Raw genomic sequence first — 24603 nt, forward strand, 5'->3', positions numbered from 1 at the left:
GCACTAAGGGTGATGCGTCTTCCCCTTACACAATTTGTCCCTTACCCGGACTCTCGCTGACCGTTAAGTTTCCTAGTAACCTTAAAACTAGATGGCAACTCCTAAATCTAAATCATAATTTTATGATTAAATCCAAAACCTTTTTCCTTCCAACATTTAGGTTGATGGATTGGTTTGCAAGTGTTTCAAGGGTGTTAATGAGGTTTATTTTGGGTTGAAATGGCTTAAAACTTAAGTTTTTAGGGCAAAAAAACATTACCCTGTTTTTTTGGCAACCATAATGGTGGCCGGAATGTAGGCTCGTAGATGACACGATGCTTGCTTTGACAGGCAACATGGCATTTACGCATTTTTTTAAAAATTTCAGTCACCCCTTAAAAAAAGTAATACCAAGCCCACATACGTGCCAGGGCTTAATGGCCCATCCACACGCCTAAGCTTTTCGTTGTAATGGCCTAGGCATGCTGGGCCATAGGCTCCTGTGATTAGGTTTTTTTTTGCCCCTTTTCTTATATATATATATATATATATATATATATAATTAAATATAAATTTAAGAGAAAAAAATTATTGAACTTGGTCGAGTCTATGACCCGAATCATAAGTTTGATGAGTTAAAACAACAACTCTTAAGATATTGTTTTTCTTTTAATTTTGCTTTTTCATGTTTGATACCTTTTTTTAATATCTTCTTTTTTAAAATAATTTTTAAATTTATGTTTAAATTAATATATCTTTGAATTGTTTTTTTCTTATTTAACTTTTTTTGGATAGAGATTTGTTTTTAATTATTTTGTGTATATTTAGTTTTTGAAAAGATTATTCTGATTCATTTATATTTTTTTTAATCTTTAGTATAGATGGACTTTATTTTGAAAAATAAAAATATTTATTTTTAGATAATAATTGTAATATGTGCAGCCTTACATAATATTTTTTTCTTTTATTTTATTCAATCAATTTAATATGTATGTCTATTTATATTATCATTTGATTTAATGAAAAAAATTATTTTAATAAACAAACTCAACAAATACAACCAAGTAAATATCTTATCTTGCGTGATTAAATATCTTGATCTACACCTGTTTCTCGATTTTTAGTTATAGTTAATGATTTTTTCTTCATTTATTAACACACATAGTTCTTGATTTATTTGATTACATGTATGCATAATTTTTTTTATTTGTACTTAGAATTTTTTATCTATAAAAAGACATCAGAAAAGCCTGCATATACAATTGTTTTTTATAAAAGAAAAAAATATTTGACCTTTGACCGAGTGTGGTTCAAATAGCAAATGAAAAATCTAAAATACGAAGCTCTAGCTTGACTTGTTTACATTTTTTTTGGCTTAGATTTTTCTCGAACTCAACTTGTTTAAGTTGGTTAATGATCTTTTAAAGGAGCTAGGCTTAAACTTTGACATACAATGCCATCATCATAAAAAGTTTTAGAAAGATAATATGTTTCATGGATTTTAAAATAAAATATATTTATATTTTTAACTCCTTCATATAAAACAAATATAGATTTCTTACTAAATATTATTTTCATAAAATGTTTTTTGATTACATATTAAATTTGTTTATTTTATGAAATCTTATTAAGCTGGTTTATGCTTTCAAATTTTCACAAGCTTATAAAAGATCCTATTGGCAAGCTTTTAGATAAGTTTACTTAAGTCTAATTGACGAGCCTAATTAAGCCAACTTATAAGCCTTAGGATAGCGCATGTGGGGCTGTTCGGTTGTCAGGAAAGAACCCTATGTAAGTCCTTTGACCTTTTATAATGCTGACATTGTGGTGACGAGAGAATATTTTCTTGACATAACATTTTTCAATTTCAAGACTGAAAGCATTGATGTGTTGTGATTAGGGAAGGGTTTACTCTATAGATGCTTCCCTTTTTGATTCACTTTTATTGCCGAGAAAGGAGCACAATTGGACACAAAATTGGAATTGCCATGCCCTTAAAAACAATTGCCTCAATCCACCATTCCCTAGGTGGTATAATTCAGATCAGAGATGTCAATATCATGATGGAGTCTTGGGCCATTTGATTGAAAATTGCAAAAAAGATGGTATCTGCCATGTAGTCACTCAACCGTCATCACCTTAACTAGTAGCTTGCAAAATGCTGATAAAGCATAGGTGAATGAGTATTGCATTATGCTTCAATATGTTTTTCATGTGTATGGGGATTGCATCATATACTTTCAATGAATTGTGCTTTGTTATTTGTCTTATGATTGTCTTGAAATAAAAAAACGTCTTTCAAAAGGCATTTTAACAAAATAAAAAAAATATTTTGATCAAACTATGAAATTTAGAGTAATCAATCTGGAAAGATTAAAAGTGTTTTGATTGCACAAATGACTTGATATTTATTAAAATAACATAACAAATAATATAGGGTGACCAAATTCTTTTGAGATCACATACGAAATTAAACCACATATCATCCAGCTAAACTTTAACAATATATATAATGACATGGAGTGGGTTTAATAGTTATTATTTTATTTTATTTTATTTTAGTGTATATAGTTTTAGTTTTTCTATTTAAATATCTACAAGGATTTATTTATTGAGTGCCTCTAATTTTCAAAGTTAAGAAATGTCCATAGTGTAAGTATATTCAATTAAACAACAATTTAATTTTTCAAAGTTAAGAAATGTCCGTTTCACGTCATATTTGGCCAAGTTAAATAATATTTATAAAAAATCATTTAAAAAAAATTTAATTATTCAAATTAAAAAAATAAGAGCAAAAGGAAATTTGTACAAAAAAAAAAAAAAAATTCGTATGAACCATAAGTAATAAATTAAAAAAAATAAATGAGAAAACATGTAGGGTTGCTATATATATGATTTATACTTTTTTTGCTCTTTTTGACACATAAGATTGAGGATTTATTGAGAAATCAGTACATATATAAAATTAAATTGTAAGAGTAATCCAGCGATCTTGTATAGAAAATTAAAATAATAAAACTTTATTCATCTGTTTAAACAAAATTACAAGATGGGACTCCTCCATCTAAAAACGAGCCTATGAATGAAGAAACCAAAAGAAGTTCAGATGGAAGTCCTCATCTTCAACATCCAGATGCGCTCATTATCCCAGAAATTATGGGCTTAACGTTAGAGCATTGGGATTTTGCAGGGCCTCCTGGTCCTCTATATGCAAGGTTAATGTTAGCAAGCTTCACCTTCTGACATGGGAAGCCACTACTGCAAGCAATCCGAACAACAACCGGAGTTGCAGAAGTTCCCCTTATGCTCTTAAAACTAACATCACTGATCTTCACTTTTGATGGAGCCTGCAAAAGAAAAAAACAAAGAACATTAAGACCCCAAAAGACTTTTAGTAATCTCCCTTGCTGGAAGGAACATAAAAAATTTAATATGCATGTGTATGCAATCTTCAGAATTGCATTATTGATCTAGCATGATGTAAAAAAGATTTTGATAAATGGTGGAGTGTTTGAGCCACGAATTGGGTAAAATATTGTCACAGTAATTTAATATTGTGAAAATATCCTTATGGTAACAGAAAAAGCAATACCTTTAGAGTGCATTGGTTCCATGGGCAATACCCTTGATCTATGATGACAGGGTTTTGGACATTGTTCATGACGATATCCTCAAAATGCATGTTAGATGCGACACCACCGTATAAAGCTGGCCAAGATTTTATTCTAACGCCATTTGTAGTATCTGAGATGGTGCAATTCTTGACAAATATTCCAGAAACAGGTTTCTCATTGGGGTATTTCCCTAAACTTCCAACACTGATGCCATGGCCAGGTCCACATGTTACTCCTGTGATATGTAATTCTTCGGTGCCATCTCCCACGGAGATACAATCATCGCCTGTGCTAATTTTTGAATCGATAATGTAGATCCCAGTAGATCGGCCGATGTGGATTCCATCGGTGTTTACACTCTCACCAGGTGCTCTCACGGTAAAATGCTGGAAGGTGAGGTTTTTGCACCCCAAGACGTTAACATGAAAGTTCTTGCTATCTAGAGTAGTTATATCTCGGACTAATGCATTGGTGATGAAATCGAACCTTAAATTCTGATACATATTTGAAGCCAACAAAAAGCAAATGATTAAAGAAACTTTGTTAGTGCCATAACATATAATTAAAAAACTCTCACTAAATTTGTGACCCAAGAGAAGGAAATTAGGCTTCATAATGGTGAGTAGATTACCATTGGGAGGCCTTTACAATTTTTATCTTTGTGACATGTACTTTTGCTCCACGCAACCTTTCCCTGCCCATCAAAAGTGCCCCTTCCCGACAATGTAAATTGATCTACGTATCTGAAATTAACCCAATGACCTCCTGAGAGCTTATTTGGGTCAACCGGTGCCTTCAATATGCCATCAACTTGGAGCTTGATCGCAGCCTTGCAAGGACCTGCTAGAGTTACTTTCCGTAACCAGTATGTTCCACTTGGAATAAGAACTTTACTGGGCTTTGTTGAAGCACAAGCAGATTTCCAAGCATTGGTTAAAGCCTAAAAAGGGAAAGAAAAGGGCAATATTTAGAGAGAGGATCAACAGGTCTCAAATTCGGGTGTTACGCTGAAAATCTAAGGAAACATAAATAAGTTTTGACTCGAATATTATATATTCTGCTATTTAAAAATCATATGCATGCATGCGAGAAAATATTTAAGATACCTCCGTGATATCTTTACCGGCACCATATTTAGTCACATCGAAGACACCATTTGACTGGGCTTGAGTAGTTGATGCTAACAATAAGAATAGTGAGAATGATATTATTGCCGATGAGACAACTTCCAAGCCCATCTTTTTGTTAGCTATGTTGCTTTCTTTCTTCACTGCTCTAGGAAAACGGACACATTTCTTAACCTTCCATGTTGATCCTTTATAGGGCAAGGGAGGACTTCAACACCACTCGTAAATTTATCAAGCAGTTGATGAATCTTGTCCATGCTTGTGCAAGGATGTAGCTTTGCCATTCAATTTCTTTACTATTATTAGCTTCTCTTGCAGTACAACATATCAAAATATTATAAGAAAAATCTATCTATCTATCTATATATATAACCCTAAAGGAAGAGATACTATCCGACTAGATACTATCTGACTGAAGGAGGCAGTAGAGGTGGTGGTAGTGGCAGTGGACAAGACTGTCTTGGGCTGTCGCGAACGGAGAACTAACATGCAAATAATCATTGGGCTGCCATTACCAACATGTAGTATAATATGAGATATGTCAAGACCCTTACCGTCCCCGACATGCAAATAATCATTACCAAGATAGGGTATAGAATCGGTCAGAGTTGCAAGATTAGGTGTGACATGTTGATTCGCACCGGTGTCGGGGAACCATGTCACAATAGAAACATTCCCAACAGCATGGTGAGCAGAGGGCCAGTGGGTACTGCTGCGAAACTGGGAACAATTGGGAACTGTGTGACCGAAATTGGAGCATAATTGGTAGCGGACATGCTGCTGTCCAGACCACTGACTAACCCCTGACTTGCGCTTGGTCTGTTGCCAATTGCTTGGCTGCCAGTCTGTAGCAGATTGGCCCCTGTTCTGGTGAGTGTGGCGGTTGCTGTTGGGACGCCAATTACCTCGAGAGCGACCCCTGTTGCGGCTGAAGTTTGAGCTGTGATGAGACATAGCAAGATGAGTAGAGGTCTGTAGTGTTGGCAGCAGTGTTGGCTGCTGCGGCAGAGAAGAAGACAACAGAGAGGGAGTGACATCCATGGAATGAAAGGAGTTCTTGTTTAGAAATTCATGGGTAAGAAGGTGGCTGTGAAGATCAACATATGATAACGGTTCTGCCTTGGTTACGAGACTCGTTACCAAGTCTTTGAACTCACCACGAAGGCCACGAAACACATAGAGATTGAAGTCTTCAAGAGACATGGGGCGACCAGCAGCATCCAATTCGTTCAATAACGATTTGGCTTGCTGCATGTATATACTAACCGATGAGTCTTCTTGCCGAAGGTCTTGAAAGGAGCCATGGAGTTGCATGATGCGATAATTAGACGGAGATGCAAGCGCTTTCTCAAGAGTGCGCCAAACACAATGCGAGGTAGAACAATCTACCACGAGATGCAACACATCCACGGAGAGAGAGGAGAGTAATGCACTCAAAATAAGTTGATCCTGTTGCTTCCAACAAAGAAAAGAAGGGTTGATTGTAGAGGAAGAACCAGCAGAACTGTCAGAAAGATGAGATGGAGGACACGACACTGAGCCGTTAACGAAGTGAAAAACACCTTGACCAAGGAGATATGGCTTCATCTGCATTCGCCAATAGAGATAATTTGTGATCGTAAGTTTCAACGAAACAACTTGGTGAGTGTTTGATAAAGGAACGATAGCTGGAGTGTGTGTTCCCATAAGGAGCAAAGGAACGACATAAACTTGTGAGGAGGAATCATAGACATGCTCTGCAAGTGGAGGTTGCTGTTGTGGAGGAAAGACACCACCAGCAACAACTTGTAGATGGCTGGCCGGCTGTGCTGCACCACTGGTGGTGAGGGAGAAGTCGGCGGCAGCAGTAGAATCCATTTAGGAAAAGCAGAGAGAAGTCCAGCTGCAAAGGAGAAGAAGGAGAAAAGAGTTCTGACGGCAGAAAGCTCTGATACCAAGTTGAGAATAATTAGGAGGCTTAACCTATTGGTTAGCTAACCCTTTCTATATATATATGTGTAGGGCAATATACAATAGTAATGGTGAGGTTACCACACAAGAATATGACTACAATATTCCTATATACAATATTTTCTATATATGTACATTCTATAATAATGCTCAATTTGTAATTCGTTGAACCATGTCAAGGTATTAAGCCACAAGCAAGGAGAAAAAAAGAAATATATAGAAATGTATGATATTTAATGACATTCAAATGGTTGAAAAAAAAATACAAGAACATTGATTAGAGTATTAAAGACATAACCAGTGTACGTTTTGTATAATAATTTTTTATTGATTTTTTTATGAAGGATAATTTTAGGTTTCTTTACATAAAAAATTATTTATTTTTTTTTGTAAAATTTCAAATGAAGGAGAATATATATTAATATCAAGCTAACAAGCACATAGATAGATTTTTTAAAGATAAAATTCTTATCACTCTTTAAAGCCTTGACGATAACATGCTTTGTTTTTACTATTGGATGCAAATTCTCATAATCAATTTTTTTTATGTAATAAGATTGAAAATTATGGAAGGATTTTTAATTTGAGAAAAGAAATATATGATTTGTTTTTTACCCTTGTATAAAAATATCTTATTATGTCAAATGAAAAGGTATATAAGATTAGATTACTATGTCAAGGTTATTAGTGTCATACTAGATTTGTAGCCGGCGCTAAGATATAGGCTGAACTTAAAAAAATTTAAAGTAAAAAAATGTCTTAGGCATCGTAAGTGTGTTTTAATGAAGTAAAAAAAAATTTGTGACTCTGATCATAGATATATCTTGATCAAATAATGTGGTATTATTTAATAAGATGATTAAAAAAAAGACAGATAATAAATCGATCGAATTAAATAAAATAAAAAAGAGATCATAATAATATGCACACAAAACGAAACTTGCTAAAAAAAGACATTATAATTCTTAGTCAACTCAACGTAAAAGGATGAAATTGAAAAAAAAAGCTAGAGTTAACCCGAGTTAGCATGTCAAACATGCAACCATGATCATGAGGCTGGGATAAACTAGTAAAATGCCAATCAAAAGAATATTATAAAGCTTAATTTTCAACAAACCCCATGTAGAAGGGTAAAAAAAACCAATTAACAAAAAAAAAAAACAAAACATGCAGACCCGTTTAAGCTCATTAAACCCCGCTACCTGGATCATGGAAATGAAAGGCAAAGTGGAGAACATTATGAAGCTCAATTACAATATCAACCTGATCTTGAAAAATAAAACTAAAAAATAATTAAATTTAAAAAAAAATCTCAAGATTGAGATGTGAATATCATATGATGGAGTCCTCGGCTATTTGATTGAAAATTGCAAGAATGGTGGTATCAACCACGTAGTCACTCGACCATCATCACCTTGACCAGCAGCTTGCAAAATGCTGATAAGGTATAGATGAATAAGCATTGCATTTTGCTTCAATATGTTTTTCATGTGTATGGGGACTGCATCACATACTTTCAATGAATTGTGCTTTGTTATTTGTCTTATGATTGTCTTGAAATAAAGAGACGAGTCATTCAAAAGGTATATTGGCAAAATAAAAGAAAATATTTTGATCAAACTCTAACATGTGATATTTAGATTAATCAATCATGAAAAATTAAAATTATTTTGATTGCAGAATGACTCGATGTTCGTTAAATAATATAGAATTACCAAATAATTTTAAGCCCACAGTTGAGAATAATAGAATGTGTTAGGTTGTGCCTTAACCAACCTTCCTATTTATATATATGCGGCAGAACACGACAGTAACTGTAGGGATTACAACATTGGAATAATCCTATATTATTTTCCTATTATGATATATACAAGCTATACATTCTATAATATGCCCCCTCAAGCTGAGGGTGGGGGATCAACTCGAAGCTTGAACCGAAAAGCAGTAAAGGATGCAACTGGAAGCGGTTTAGTGAAGACATCGGCAAGTTGATCCCGAGAGGGTACAAAACGAATCTGAATCTCTTTCTTGGCAACGCGGTCACGGACAAAGTGATAATCCACTTCAACATGCTTAATACGAGCATGGAAGATAGGATTGACTGAGAGATAGGTAGCACCAAGATTATCACACCAAATGGTAGGAGCAGAAACTGAAGGAACTTGCAGATCTGTTAACAAGTATTGAAGCCAAATGACTTCAGCGGTACCATCAGCAAGAGCTTTATACTCAGCCTCAGTAGAGGAGCGAGCAACTATGCGTTGCTTGCCGGATTTCTAAGAAATCAGCGTCTGACAAAAAAAGACAAGATAGCCACCCGTAGACTTGCGATCATCAATACTACCAGCCCAATCTGCATCTGTAAAGCCATGTAGAGCAAAAGAGGAGCCTCGAGTGATATGAAAACCATAAGATGCCGTACCTTTAAGATAACGTAGAATACGCTTAACAGCGGCCCAATGAGAATCTGTAGGAGCATGCATAAACTGACAGACTTTGTTAACAGCAAAGCATATATCCGGACGGGTGAAGGTAAGATATTGGAGAGCACCCACGATTTGACGAAATCATGTAGGATCAGAGAATGAGTGATCCGGTAATAGAGTGACTTTCGAAGGGGAGACTGGAGTATCAACGGGTTTGCAGGAAGTCATACCAGCGTGGGTGAGGATGTCAAGAATATTTTTATGTTGACGCAGCATTAAACCCATACCGGTAGACTGAACTTCAATACCCGGAAAGTAGTGAACAACACCTAAGTCACGAAGCTTGAACTCAGAGCTAAGTAACTGTATTAGATGATGAAGCATAGCAGAGTTGTTACCCGTAAGCAGAATATCATCAACATACACCAGGAGATAAAATATATTAGTACCATCAGATAAAATAAACAGGGAGGTGTCAACCTTGGAAGCGCGAAAGCCGATGGAGAGCAAAAAATCACTTATATGAGTGTACCATGCTCTCGGTGCCTGTTTCAAACCATACAATGGTTTGTGCAATCTGCACACATGAGATGGAAGGGAAGAGTCAACAAAACCTGGAGGCTGTTTCATGTAGACTTCTTCAGTAAGAACACCATTGAGGAAGGCATTATGAATATCAAGCTGATGAATCTTCCAACTGCGCGAAACCGCGATAGAGAAAACCAATCAGACAGTGGCCTGCTTAATAACTGGACTGAAGGTTTCAGAATAATCAATACCTTCCTGCTGGGTAAAACCTCTAGCAACAAGGCGCGCTTTATAGCGCTCAATACTACCATCAACACGATGTTTGATCCGATATACCCATCTACTGCCAACAACGTTCATAGAAGAATGAAATGGAACCAAAGACCAAGTGCGATTTGAGCGCAAAGCAGCGATCTCATCACACATAGCATCATGCCAAACTGCATACCGGTCAGCATCAGAGAATGCAAAAGGCTCAGAAGAGGGAGAATATAGTACCCGTGTAGAGGCAGAGGTGGCGGCAGCGGAAGCAGCCAGATTTGCTGTCTTCGGCTGCCGCGGTCTGAGAGTCATAGGATGGCTGCTGCGTGCTGGTGGAGACGCAGGGGAAGATGGCGGCAGTGAGGAGACCTGTGGCAGCTGATAAGAAGATAAATCAACCATAAGTTGCAGACCTGCGGGAGAGGATGATGAAGAAGCAACCTCCGGTGCAGGACTGTCAGCAGAGGAGGGGCTGTAGCCAGAGACCGAATCTGTATGAATGCTGGCCAGGGTAGGCGAAGCAGAGGAGGGACTAGAGAGCATCCCAAGATCATGAGGAGAGGAGACCAATTGTCGAACTGAACCTGCATCATAAGGGTTAGGTAAACAAGCATGTAATGATGTCTAAGGGATGGTTGGGGGCTGTGGTCGGGTGGCTGTTTGGAGTGGCAGAGCTGAGTGCTGTGGGCTGTTTGGGTGGCTGGTGGAAGTGGGTGGTGGTGGGTGGTTTAACAAGTTTGGGAGGGTGACAGTAGCGGGTGGGATGGGGGTTGGGGTGGAAACCTTTGCAATCTGTTCAGAATTATCAAATGGAAACACATGTTCATGGAAACGGACATGACGAGAAATATAAATACGATGAGATGCAATGTCAAAACATCGATAACCAAGATGGGAGGAACTATATCCAAAGAACACACATGGAGAGGAACGAAAATCCAATTTATGATTATTATATGGACGTAGAAAAGAAAAACAGAGACACCCAAAAGTACACAGAAAATGATAATCAGGAGACCGGTGAAATAAACAATCAAACGAAGAGCGATGGGCAAGAACAGGAGTAGGCATGTGATTTATAAGATAAATAGAGGTTTCAAAAGCATAATTCCAAACTCGAAAAGGTGCTTTACATTGCCCTAAAAGAGTAATACCTGTTTCCACAATATGTTTATGACGACGCTCGACTGTGCCATTTTGTTCATGTGTGTGAGGACAAATCAGACGATGATGAATACCAACAGTCTGAAAAAATGTGGATAATTTGCGGTATTCACTGCTCCAATCAGTTTGAACAGATTTATTTTTAATGAAAACTGACGTTCAACGAGAGTCTGAAATTGATGAAAAATAGAGTAAACATCAGACTTGGCAACGAGAGGATAATACCATACATATTTAGTATAAGCATCAACAAAGATAACAAAATAACGATAGCCATCTGAAGAAAAAAGAGGAGCAGGGCCCCATACATCACTAAAAATTTATTCAAGCGGAGCAGGAGTTTTGTGACCCGTAGGTCCTAAAGACAAACGTGATGATTTTCCTAAAGGACAACTTTGACATTGAAAATTAAGACGTTTGCTGTTACAAATGATCTTATTTTTCGAGATTAACAATTGAAAAATACGTGTAGTAGGATGACCTAGTCGACGATGCCATAAATCGGTAGAGGCAGAAGTGCAGGGAGAACAATAGGCTTGAGAAACTGACGTGACGGAAGACTTGGTCAGGGCATAAAGACCATCTTTACTCTGACCTGAGAGAAGGACTTCATGGGTGTTGAGATCCTTGACATAAAACACACGAGGGTGAAATTCAAAATAAACATTATTATCAAGACAAAATTTCTGAACAGAGAGCAGAGGTTTCGTGATTGCAGGAACATGAAGAACATTAGATAAGGTGAAAGAGCGATGTGGTGTATATATTTTTGTATGACCGAGATGAGATATAGGGAGGCCCTTACCATCACCAACATGCAAGTTATCATTACCAAGATACGGTTCTGAAGCAGTCAAGGTGGCAAGATCAGGTGTGACGTGTTGATTGGCACCGGTATCCGGAAACCAATCAACAGAACCGGTTGAGGAGAGATTGCGCTGCACCAGATTGGCAGTAGACTGTTTTCCATAACCTTGCTACTGGAATTGAGGACAGTGGGGAGCTGTATGGCCGAAATTTTGACACAGTTGGCAGCGGGGATTCTGCCCCCTATTGCGCTGCCAAGAGCCCTGCCGACTGTCACCGAAGAAGGAGTTCTGGAAGCTGCGGTGAACAGGTCTGGGGCCAGCTGCAAACCGGTTGCCTCTGCTGCTAGACTGGTTGGGACGCCAGCCACCGTTGAAGCGGCCCCTGCTGCGGCCAGAATAGCCAAAGGTCTGGCGCTGCGCAACAAGAGCAGATGATGGAGTGCTGGGTGTGGGCAGCAGAGGAGCATGTATGGCAGCCGAAGATTTGTGAAGAAATTCATGCGTAAGGAGATGACTGTGAAGATCTGCATATGATAAAGGTTCGGCCTTGGTAATAAGACTTGTAACTAGGTCTTTAAACTCTCCCCGAAGACCACGAAACACATATAAATTGAAATCTTCAAGCGAAACTGGCCGACCAGCAGCGGCCAATTCATCAAATAAGGCCTTAGCTTTTTGCATAAATTGAGTTACTGATTCATCACCCTGTCGAAGATCCTAAAGAGAGCCGTGAAGTTGCATAATACGAGAGTTGGAGGTGGAAGCGAGAGCTCGCTCAAGAGTGTGCCAAGCTGAAAAAGAGCTTTGACAACCAACAACAAGATGCAAAACTTCCATAGATAGGGAGGAAAGAAGAGCACTCAGAATAAGTTGGTCCTATTGTTTCCTGTGAAGAAAGAGCGGATTTACCTGAAGAGAGAAACCATCTCCGACAAGAACATGTGAAGATGGACATGTGTTGGAGCCATCAATAAATCCAAAAACTCCTTGACCTAAGAGATACGGCAGCATCTCCATACGCCAATATAAATAATTGGTGTTTGTTAACTTTAGGGAGATGACTTGATGAGTGTGAGAGAAGGAGATAATGCTTGCGGCAGCAGAGACAACAGCTGCATCAGACATGGGTTGCAAGAGGAGACGTTCACCAGCCATGGCAGAGGAGAAACCAGGCTGTGAGGAAGCAGAGGAGAGCAGAGGAGGCGCTGCAGGGGAAGAAGGCTGCACTGCCGGAGAAGAAGGCTGAACTGCTGGTGCTGCAGAGGAAGAAGATGTATGTGGCGGCTGTTCCATTGAAGAAGAGAGGCTGTGCTGCAGGGGAAGGTGTATGTTGGCTGTGGTAGGAATGTTCCGGCTGTGAGAAAAGTAGGTTAATTATTTTTAGGGTTTTGCAGCTCTGATACTAAGTTGAGAATAATAGAATGTGTTGGGTTGTGCCTTAGCAAACCTTCCTATTTATATATATGCGGCAGAACACGACAGTAACTGTAGGGATTACAACATTGGAATAATCCTATATTATTTTCCTATTCTGATATATACAAGCTATACATTCTATAATACCCACATACAAAATTAAACCACACATCATAGAACTAAGCTTTAGCGGTATGTATAATGACATGGAGTGAGTTTAATAGTTATTTTTCTTAATTTTATTTTAGTGTATATAGTTTTAGTTTTTGTATTTAAATATCTACAAGGATTTATTAATTGAGTGCCTCTAATTTTCAAAGTTAAGAAATGTCCATAGTGTAAGTATATTCAATTATACAACAATTTGATTTTTCAAAGTTAAGAAATGTCCATTTCACGGTCAAATTTGGCCAAGTTAAATAATATTTATAAAAAATCATTTAAAAAAATTTAATTATTCAAATTAAAAAAATAAGAGCAAAAGGAAATTTGTACAAAAAAAAAAAAAAAACGTATGAACCATAAGTAATAAATTAAAAAAAATAAAGGAAAAAACATGTAGGGTTGCTATATGATTTATACTTTTTTTGCACTTTTTGACACATAAGATTGAAGATTTATTGAGAAATCAGTACATATATAAAATTAAATTGTAAGAGTAATCCAGCGATCTTGTATAGAAAATTAAAATAATAAAACTTTATTCATCTGCTTAAACAAAATTACAAGATGGGACTCCTCCATCTAAAAACGAGCCTATGAATGAAGAAACCAAAAGAAGTTCAGATGGAAGTCCTCATCTTCAACATCCAGATGCGCTCATTATCCCAGAAATTATGGGCTTAACGTTAGAGCATTGGGATTTTGCAGGGCCTCCTGGTCCTCTGTATGCAAGGTTAATGTTAGCAAGCTTCACCTTCTGACATGGGAAGCCACTACTGCAAGCAATCCGAACAACAACCGGAGTTGCAGAAGTTCCCCTTATGCTCTTAAAACTAACATCACTGATCTTCACTTTTGATGGAGCCTGCAAAAGAAAAAAAAAAAGAAGATTAAGACCCCAAAAGACTTTTAGTAATCTCCCTGGCTGGAAGGAACATAAAAAAATTAATATGCATGTGTATGCAATCTTCAGAATTGCATTATTGATCTAGCATGATGTAAAAAAGACTTTGATAAATGGTGGAGTGTTTGAGCCACGAATTGGGTAAAATATTGTCACAGTAATTTAATATTGTGAAAATATCCTTATGGTAACAGAAAAAGCAATACCTTTAGAGTGCATTGGTTCCATGGGCAATACCCTTGATCTATGATGACAGGGTTTTGGACATTGTTCATGACGATATCCTCAAAATGCATGTTAGATGCGACACCACCGTATAAAGCTGGCCAAGATTTTATTCTAACGCCATTTGTAGTATCTGAGATGGTGCAATTCTTGACAAATATTCCAGAAACAGGTTTCTCATTGGGGTATTTCCCTAAACTTCCAACACTGATGCCATGGCCAGGTCCACATGTTACTCCTGTGATATGTAATTCTTCGGTGCCATCTCCCACGGAGATACAATCATCGCCTGTGCTAATTTTTGAATCGATAATGTAGATCCCAGTAGATCGGCCGATGTGGATTCCATCGGTGTTTACACTCTCACCAGGTGCTCTCACGGTAAAATGCTGGAAGGTGAGGTTTTTGCACCCCAAGACGTTAACATGAAAGTTCTTGCTATCTAGAGTAGTTATATCTCGGACTAATGCATTGGTGATGAAATCGAACCTTAAATTCTGATACATATTTGAAGCCAACAAAAAGCAAATGATTAAAGAAACTTTGTTAGTGCCATAACATATAATTAAAAAACTCTCACTAAATTTGTGACCCAAGAGAAGGAAATTAGGCTTCATAATGGTGAGTAGATTACCATTGGGAGGCCTTTACAATTTTTATCTTTGTGACATGTACTTTTGCTCCACGCAACCTTTCCCTGCCCATCAAAAGTGCCCCTTCCCGACAATGTAAATTGATCTACGTATCTGAAATTAACCCAATGACCTCCTGAGAGCTTATTTGGGTCAACCGGTGCCTTCAATATGCCATCAACTTGGAGCTTGATCGCAGCCTTGCAAGGACCTGCTAGAGTTACTTTCCGTAACCAGTATGTTCCACTTGGAATAAGAACTTTACTGGGCTTTGTTGAAGCACAAGCAGATTTCCAAGCATTGGTTAAAGCCTAAAAAGGGAAAGAAAAGGGCATTATTTAGAGAGGATCAACAGGTCTCAAATTCGGGTGTTACGCTGAAAATCTAAGGAAACATAAATAAGTTTTGACTCGAATATTATATATTCTGCTATTTAAAAATCATATGCATGCATGCGAGAAAATATTTAAGATACCTCCGTGATATCTTTACCGGCACCATATTTAGTCACATCGAAGACACCATTTGACTGGGCTTGAGTAGTTGATGCTAACAATAAGAATAGTGAGAATGATATTATTGCCGAGGAGACAACTTCCAAGCCCATCTTTTTGTTAGCTATGTTGCTTTCTTTCTTCACTGCTCTAGGAAAACGGACACATTTCTTAACCTTCCATGTTGATCCTTAATTTATAGGGCAAGGGAGGACTTCAACACCACTCGTAAATTTATCAAGCAGTTGATGAATCTTGTCCATGCTTGTGCAAGGATGTAGCTTTGCCATTCAATTTCTTTACTATTATTAGCTTCTCTTGCAATACAGCATATCAAAATATTATAAGAAAAATATATATATATAACCCTATCCATAGAAGCCTCAATTTCATGGAAAGATTTGTTTAATTGAATAAAAATTCCTCTAGTTTTGAAGATTTTGTTATTGAAGATGCTAATTCCATTTTATTTTATTTTTTCCCTTGATATAGTATATAACAAAACTTTAAATAACATCAAACTTTCTAAATGATCTCTAATCTATGAAAAAAAACTAGAATCAACTCAACGGGACAGGGGAAGACGTAATGGGTGGAGGAATATGTGCTCCTCCTCAACTTAGTGTTGTGGTCAGAATTTCAGAGGTAACAACAGCGGTTTCTAGCAGTAACAACGTGGGCATTGACAGCAGGATCGACTAGATTGGCAGCGGAGTAGAACATGTAATGCTGGTCAGTTGCAGCGACATATTAAGTGGCAGCTTTGTAATATATTTGGGCACTGCGCACAACAATGCTCCCAACTTGTGCACCTTGGTAACCACACCTCGGCTAACCTCTCTTTTAGTGACGCTTGCACAACAAATTCTATCACTTGGTTTCCTGACACCGACGCAAATCAGCACGTTACTCCAGATATTACCGGTATGACACATGCAAAACCTTATCTCGATAATGATCAATTGCATGTTGGTGATGGTAAGGGACTTGTCATATCTAATACAACCCATAATATCTTACATACCCCTAAACGGGTTTTTATGTTGTCTAATGTCTTGCATGTTCCAAAAATTAAAAAAAAAAGACTCTTTTCTATTCAACAATTTTGCCATGAAAACTATGTCTTTTTTGAATTTCACTCTTCTGTTTTCTATGTTAAGGATGTTGTTACCCAATTTTTGACCCACCTATTTGATAAAATTTTTGAAAAATCCAAAACTAGCGAAAAACAACAAAAATCCAAAAAATACGTTTTCTTAAATATATTTGCATCGTTTTTAGCATTTTTAGCATCGTCTCAAAAGAATTTAAATTTTCAAAGATCTTTGGAACGCGTTCGACTTTTAACGCGTTATTTTTAAAATTATTGATTTTCCTCATTGAGTCGATATTGATATTGCTCGTTTTCAAAAAATAAAAAAAAAAGAAAAATCAAAATTTACAAAAAAAAAAAAGTTGAGGGACCAAGTTTGAGACCTAACAACATTTTTGCCTACAAATAGAAGTTTCAAACACACACAAAAGGGGGGGCAATTTTGCATAATTGAGGGGAATCACAAAAAAACCCTAAACACAAAAAAAACCCTAAAAACCATACCCCTTTCTTATCCCTAACCGAAGCCGCCGCTCAAGTCCCCTCTGCCAAAAGGAAACCGGCCGCCCTCTGGCCATATAACCTTTTACTATTCTCCAGCCCCTTCAGCTCCTCCCGCTGACCCGCAACACCAACATCTCCCCTCTATCATTGTTTTCTCCCATCATCTCCAGTAGCCCCATACACCGTCCCATTTCCCTCTCATCAACACAAAACCAGCGCCTCTCAAGCCTCCCCTCTCGCCAGCCAAAGATTTTCCTCCCTCTCAACCACTACATCTCTCTTAGCCTCCTAGCACACCACAGGCGCCTTCGCCTAAACTGGCCCCCCGAACCAACCGCCATCTCGCCAAGACCAAAAGGAGGGCAGAGCCGTCCCCCTCACTCTCTCCTCTTGCTGTCCATTTCAACGTTTTCTTCTCCATCGCCGACCGAATCAGGCCTCCCTTACACTCAGCCACCAAGAGCACCACCTTCCAGCCCGAAGCCAGCCCCGTCTGCTTCCACAGTGACCCACCACTGACAGATTTGCCCACCTTCTTCCTCTAGCAGCAAGCCCAACCGCCGCGGCAACCAACGGGAGTGAAGATCATCAACGTCGCCGTCGCCTCTACAACCGCCAGACCTGCCACCCGAAGCAGAGGAGAAGAAGATGAAACCCATAACAAACCGACTCGCCGTGAAGTAGATCCGAAGATAGGAGAAGGCTGTGAACCGATCTGGACCAAAAAGAAAGAAAAATTAAAATCAACTGCCTGTTGTGTTTTCGGTTGTTTTGCAGGTCACCGCTAGCGTAGGGAGACATAAAAGAGGGAGATGTTCCCGATCCACCGGTTTTGTCACCTTCATCAGCGGCGGCGCGTGAACCCATGCGCCGCCAGTAGTGGTGGCGCATGGAACAACGCGCCGCCACTGTTTCCGTGACCCAGAAGCCTTCTAGCACTGTTCCTATGGCTGCACTGTTCCTGATTCTATTTTGGGTTATTTTTGTAATTTTAAAATTGTTTAATGTATTTTTTGTTTAGTTTTGAATTTTTTATAATTTGTATTGTGCAAATGTGGATGTAAAAAAGGAAAAGAAAAAAAAGAAAAAAAATATAGTGAAAGTGAATGTGTTGTTTGTTTTTTTTATGAATGTTTTTTTTATAAAATTGCAAAGAATAAAGAAGAATTTAATATTTTGATTTGCTCACGGTCAAGAATTATGAACTTACACGTATGTCATATTTCTAATATCCGATGAAAAGACAATTTTTAAAACTTCTTTAACACATCAAAGCCACGAAGCAGCTTACTTTAGGTAGGGTGCGTTAGGGGTGCTAATACCTTCCCTAACCACAACCAGTCCCTTACCCGTGAATCTCTGACAAGACCAGTACATTTGGGTTTCCTAGTAACCCTCAATGAAATACTAGGTGGCGACTCCCAACGAATCAACCAAACTAAAACGAAAAATCACCAACGAACGCCGCGCGGGTGACGTGCGACGTGCGACAAAGGATCTCATAACCAAGGAGGTTCTGCTTTTCAATCAGAGTAAAGATGGCCTTTATGTCCTTTCAGAGTCTTCTGCCACATTATGCCCTAAGCTTTTCTGTCTGCTAGTTTATCCACCTCTGCTGATGTTTGGTATCGTCGACTCGGTTACCCAAGCTCCTAGGTTTTGAGTTTCTTAGCTTCAAATAAAAAGGTCACTTGTACGTCTCGTCCTTTAAATTTTCAATGTCAAGCATGTCCATTAGGAAAATCATTGCGTCTATCATTAGGACCTATGAGTCACAAAACATCTGCTCCTGTTGAACTATTTTTTAGTGATGTTTGGGGCCTTGCCCCTGTTTTATCTTCTAATGGTTTCTGTTATTTTGTGATCTTTGTGGATGCGCACACAAAATTTATTTGGTTTTATCCTCTTAGTGTAAAATCTGATGTGTTTAATGTGTTTCATCAGTTTTAAGTTTTCGTTGAACGATAGTTCTCTCGTAAAATAAAATCGGTTCACACTGACTGGGGTGGTGAATATCGTAAATTAAATTCCTTCTTCAAAACTGTTGGTATTTATCATCGCATCATATGTCCATATACATATGAACAAAATGGTACTGTTGAGCGTCATCACCGTCATATTGTTGAAAGTGGTCTTACCCTGCTTGGTCACTGTAAGGCACCTCTAAAATTCTGGAATTATGCATTTGAAACCTCTGTCTATCTTATTAATCGTATGCTGACATCGTTCTTATGAAACAAATCTTCGTTTGAATGTCTGTTTCATCAACAACCTGATTATAGTTTCCTGCGTACTTTTCGATGTCTATTCTTTTCGTTTCTTCGACCATATAATGCTTATAAGTTAGACTATCGCTCTACTTCTTGTGTGTTTCTAGGTTATAGTTCATGTCATCTAGGCTATCGTTGTCTTGACTTGTCTTCTGATCGTATTTACATCTCCTGTCATGTCCGCTTCCATGAACATTCCTTTTCATTTCTTGAGTTTGATCATGTTTCTGCCACAACCAACTCTAACCCCTAGTTGGCCCCTATCTCCCACCTTCTTACCTTAACATACTTCCCATCACACAACCCACCTCAAACAACAACACTCCCCACACACACCTCGATCTCCTTACCACTATTTGCAACTATGTCTCTTGATCATTTTACAGGTTTATGTTCTACTGCTCCGAACATCACAACATATAATTCTCCTCTTTCTATTGCGCCCCTAGCTTTCCCGTCAGGCCCTGTCTCTCCTTCACGGGTTCCTACACAGTCATCGCTGGTCTTAGATCTCTGTATTGATCTTTCCAGCTACTCCATTCCACAGCAGCACACATCCATCAGGTCTTTTGACTCTCCTGCTCCGGTGGTTTCCCGACAGCACCACATGGTGCTGCATCCCTTACAACACAAGTCTGTCAACTTGAGCTCAGTTTCTGCATCTCCACTACCTCCTAACTCATGGGTAACATATTCCTCTGCTTATGAACCTTTGACTTTCAAATAAGCTAACCATTTTCTATGCTGACATTCTGCTATGAGATTTGAAATTACAGCTTTACATGCCAATGGTACTTAGTCCTTGGTTCCGTATGTGTTTTCTATGAATGTTGTTAGTTACCGTTGGGTTTATAAAATCAAGCGTCGAGCTGATGACACTGTTGAACGCTACAAGACGCGCTTGGTTGCACGAGGATTCACTCAACAGGAAGGTATCGACTACTCAGAAACCTTCAATCCTGTTGTTAAACCGACCACTGTTTGCCTAGTCTTCGCCATTGCCGTATCTAACCGTTGACAGATTTGACAACTTGATGTTTATAGTGATTTTCTCAATGGTTCACTTCAGGAGGTTATTTATATGTAACAGTCCACGGGGTTTGTCGACCCTGTCCTGCCAACTCATGTGTGTTGCCTTCACAAGTCTCTTTATGGTTTAAAACAAGCCCCGTGGGCTTGGTACAAACGAGTGAGTGACTTTCTTCTCTCAGTTGGCTTCCGCGCTTCCAAGGTTGACACTTCCTTATTCATTCTGAATGTGAATCATGATATATGTTATTTGGTTGTCTATGTGGATGCCATTCTTCTCACTGGTAGTAACTCTACTTTGATTCAACGCCTTATTATCCTACCGAGTTCAAAATTCAAGCTTCGAGATCTAGGTAATGCTCACTATTTCTTGAGGATTGAGGTCACTCCCACCAGTATGAGTCTCATGCTTAGTCAACACAAATATGCTCTTGATATCTTGAGTCGTGCTGGAATGTCATTGTGCAAGCCTGTTGATACAATGACTTCTGCCTCCAAGAGTGGCTTATAGACTAGTAAGCCATTCTCGGACCCCACTCGTTTTTGAAAAATTATTGGTGCTCTTTAGTAACTCACATTTATTAGACCCGATATATGCTATGCTGTCAATAAGGTCTGTCAGTTTATGCATGCTCCTACTGAGAGTCATTGGGCTGCTGTCAAATGTATACTATGCTACATGAAAGGTACGTCTTCCTTCGGTCTTCACCTTACTCGTGGCTCCTCGTTATCACTTCATGGTTTTACTGATGCTGATTGGGCAAGGAGCATCGATGATCGGAAGTCTACGTGTGGCTATTTGTCTTTCTCGGCAATACTCCCATTTCATGGAAATCTGGCAAGCAATGCACTGTTGCTCGATCCTCGACTGAAGTAGAATATAAGGCATTAACTGATGGTACTGCTGAGGTTCTTTGGTTTTGTTATCTTCTAAGAGATTTATTTTTTTCTCCCACTTCTGTTACCACCATTTGGTGCGACAATGTGGGTGCTACGTATCTATCTGCTAATCCTATCTTTCATGCACGTACAAAGCATGTTGAGGTTGATTATCACATGGTTCGTGATAGAGTGGCTAAAAACAAGATACATATTCCCTTTATATCCTCCGAAGATCAATTAGTTGATGTTCTTACTAAGTCGCTTCCCCACATTGCTTTTGCTTATTTGCGGTCCAAGCTTCATGTGGTCAACCCACCTTCAGCTTGAGGGGGTGTATTATGAGATGTATTGTAATATAGGAAATATTATACTTTCCTTATATATATTTATCATGTGTAGTGCGCTATACAGTAACCACTATATGTTACCCTAGTCATATATATATATATAGAAGAGATGACTTTGGATTATGTAATCCCTTTAATCAATAATAAGTTGTGCTTCAACTATATATATAAAATTAAATTGTAAAAGTAATCCAGCAATCTTGTATTTGAAATTAAAATAATAAAACTTTATTCATCTGCTTAAACAAAATTACAAGATGGGACTCCTCCATCTAAAAACGAGCCTATGAATGAAGAAACCAAAAGAAGTTCAGATGGAAGTCCTCATCTTCAACATCCAGATGCGCTCATTATCCCAGAAATTATGGGCTTAACGTTAGAGCATTGGGATTTTGCAGGGCCTCCTGGTCCTCTGTATGCAAGGTTAATGTTAGCAAGCTTCACCTTCTGACATGGGAAGCCACTACTGCAAGCAATCCGAACAACAACCGGAGTTGCAGAAGTTCCCCTTATGCTCTTAAAACTAACATCACTGATCTTCACTTTTGATGGAGCCTGCAAAAGAAAAAAAAAAAGAAGATTAAGACCCCAAAAGACTTTTAGTAATCTCCCTGGCTGGAAGGAACATAAAAAAATTAATATGCATGTGTATGCAATCTTCAGAATTGCATTATTGATCTAGCATGATGTAAAAAAGACTTTGATAAATGGTGGAGTGTTTGAGCCACGAATTGGGTAAAATATTGTCACAGTAATTTAATATTGTGAAAATATCCTTATGGTAACAGAAAAAGCAATACCTTTAGAGTGCATTGGTTCCATGGGCAATACCCTTGATCTATGATGACAGGGTTTTGGACATTGTTCATGACGATATCCTCAAAATGCATGTTAGATGCGACACCACCGTATAAAGCTGGCCAAGATTTTATTCTAACGCCATTTGTAGTATCTGAGATGGTGCAATTCTTGACAAATATTCCAGAAACAGGTTTCTCATTGGGGTATTTCCCTAAACTTCCAACACTGATGCCATGGCCAGGTCCACATGTTACTCCTGTGATATGTAATTCTTCGGTGCCATCTCCCACGGAGATACAATCATCGCCTGTGCTAATTTTTGAATCGATAATGTAGATCCCAGTAGATCGGCCGATGTGGATTCCATCGGTGTTTACACTCTCACCAGGTGCTCTCACGGTAAAATGCTGGAAGGTGAGGTTTTTGCACCCCAAGACGTTAACATGAAAGTTCTTGCTATCTAGAGTAGTTATATCTCGGACTAATGCATTGGTGATGAAATCGAACCTTAAATTCTGATACATATTTGAAGCCAACAAAAAGCAAATGATTAAAGAAACTTTGTTAGTGCCATAACATATAATTAAAAAACTCTCACTAAATTTGTGACCCAAGAGAAGGAAATTAGGCTTCATAATGGTGAGTAGATTACCATTGGGAGGCCTTTACAATTTTTATCTTTGTGACATGTACTTTTGCTCCACGCAACCTTTCCCTGCCCATCAAAAGTGCCCCTTCCCGACAATGTAAATTGATCTACGTATCTGAAATTAACCCAATGACCTCCTGAGAGCTTATTTGGGTCAACCGGTGCCTTCAATATGCCATCAACTTGGAGCTTGATCGCAGCCTTGCAAGGACCTGCTAGAGTTACTTTCCGTAACCAGTATGTTCCACTTGGAATAAGAACTTTACTGGGCTTTGTTGAAGCACAAGCAGATTTCCAAGCATTGGTTAAAGCCTAAAAAGGGAAAGAAAAGGGCATTATTTAGAGAGGATCAACAGGTCTCAAATTCGGGTGTTACGCTGAAAATCTAAGGAAACATAAATAAGTTTTGACTCGAATATTATATATTCTGCTATTTAAAAATCATATGCATGCATGCGAGAAAATATTTAAGATACCTCCGTGATATCTTTACCGGCACCATATTTAGTCACATCGAAGACACCATTTGACTGGGCTTGAGTAGTTGATGCTAACAATAAGAATAGTGAGAATGATATTATTGCCGAGGAGACAACTTCCAAGCCCATCTTTTTGTTAGCTATGTTGCTTTCTTTCTTCACTGCTCTAGGAAAACGGACACATTTCTTAACCTTCCATGTTGATCCTTAATTTATAGGGCAAGGGAGGACTTCAACACCACTCGTAAATTTATCATGCAGTTGATGAATGTTGTCCATGCTTGTGCAAGGATGTAGCTTTGCCATTCAATTTCTTTACTATTATTAGCTTCTCTTGCAGTATAGCATATCAAAATATTATAAGAAAAATCTATACATATAACCCTGTCCATAGAAGCCTCAATTTCATGGAAAGATTTGTTTAATTGAATAAAAATTCCTCTAGTTTTGAAGATTTTGTTATTGAAGATGCTAATTCCATTTTATTTTACTTTTTCCCTTGATATAGTATATAACAAAACTTTAAATAACATCAAACTTTCTAAATTATCTCTAATCTATGAAAAAAACATTAACAAGATTCTAAAATATGCACACAAAAAAACACTTGCTAAAAAAACGATAGAATTCAATTCTTAGTCAACTCAATGTGAAAAGATGAAATTGAAAAAAACTAGAGTCAATCATAGTTACCATGTCAAACATACAACTACAATCATGAGACTGAGATAAATCAGTAAAAAACAAATCAAAAGAATATTATGAAGCCTCATTCCCAACAAATCCCATGTAAAAGGATAAAAGAAAGCAATTAAAAAAAAGACAGAAAAAACATGCAAACCTGGTTAAGCTCACCAA

The 24603-nt window shown here is 38.1% G+C and overlaps 1 protein-coding gene across 5 annotated transcripts; it reads right to left on the bottom strand.

Moving 5' to 3' along the window:
- Positions 1–2971: 2971 nt before the first annotated feature.
- On the bottom strand, positions 2972–23945 carry LOC18109575 (exopolygalacturonase). 5 transcript variants are annotated; one of them, XM_052449602.1, is made up of 4 exons: positions 15673–15872; positions 4225–4533; positions 3572–4087; positions 2972–3326 (listed from the first exon to the last, which is right to left on the bottom strand). In XM_052449602.1, exons 1-4 carry the CDS (start codon positions 15802–15804, stop codon positions 3102–3104), a joined length of 1182 nt encoding a protein of 393 aa, XP_052305562.1. In that variant the 5' UTR covers positions 15805–15872; the 3' UTR covers positions 2972–3101. The 5 variants fall into 5 exon arrangements, with proteins under 5 accessions (XP_052305562.1, XP_052305563.1, XP_052305564.1 ...); XM_052449603.1 differs by lacking the exon at positions 15673–15872 and adding an exon at positions 4700–4892; XM_052449604.1 differs by lacking the exons at positions 2972–3326; positions 3572–4087; positions 4225–4533; positions 15673–15872 and adding exons at positions 13959–14301; positions 14547–15062; positions 15200–15508; positions 23743–23944.
- Positions 23946–24603: the final 658 nt, after the last annotated feature.

This window comes from Populus trichocarpa, chromosome 19, assembly GCF_000002775.5.
Source record: "Populus trichocarpa isolate Nisqually-1 chromosome 19, P.trichocarpa_v4.1, whole genome shotgun sequence".
NCBI classification, from domain to species: domain Eukaryota; kingdom Viridiplantae; phylum Streptophyta; class Magnoliopsida; order Malpighiales; family Salicaceae; genus Populus; species Populus trichocarpa.

Coding starts and splice junctions, on each gene's coding strand:
- LOC18109575 (XM_052449602.1), bottom strand. CDS start 15,804: ATGGGCTTGGAAGTTGTCTCCTCGGCAATAATATCATTCTCACTATTC. Junction 4,088..4,224: donor ATTGTAAAGGCCTCCCAATG/GTAATCTACTCA, acceptor AATATGTATCAG/AATTTAAGGTTCGATTTCAT. Junction 3,327..3,571: donor GGAACCAATGCACTCTAAAG/GTATTGCTTTTT, acceptor TTTCTTTTGCAG/GCTCCATCAAAAGTGAAGAT.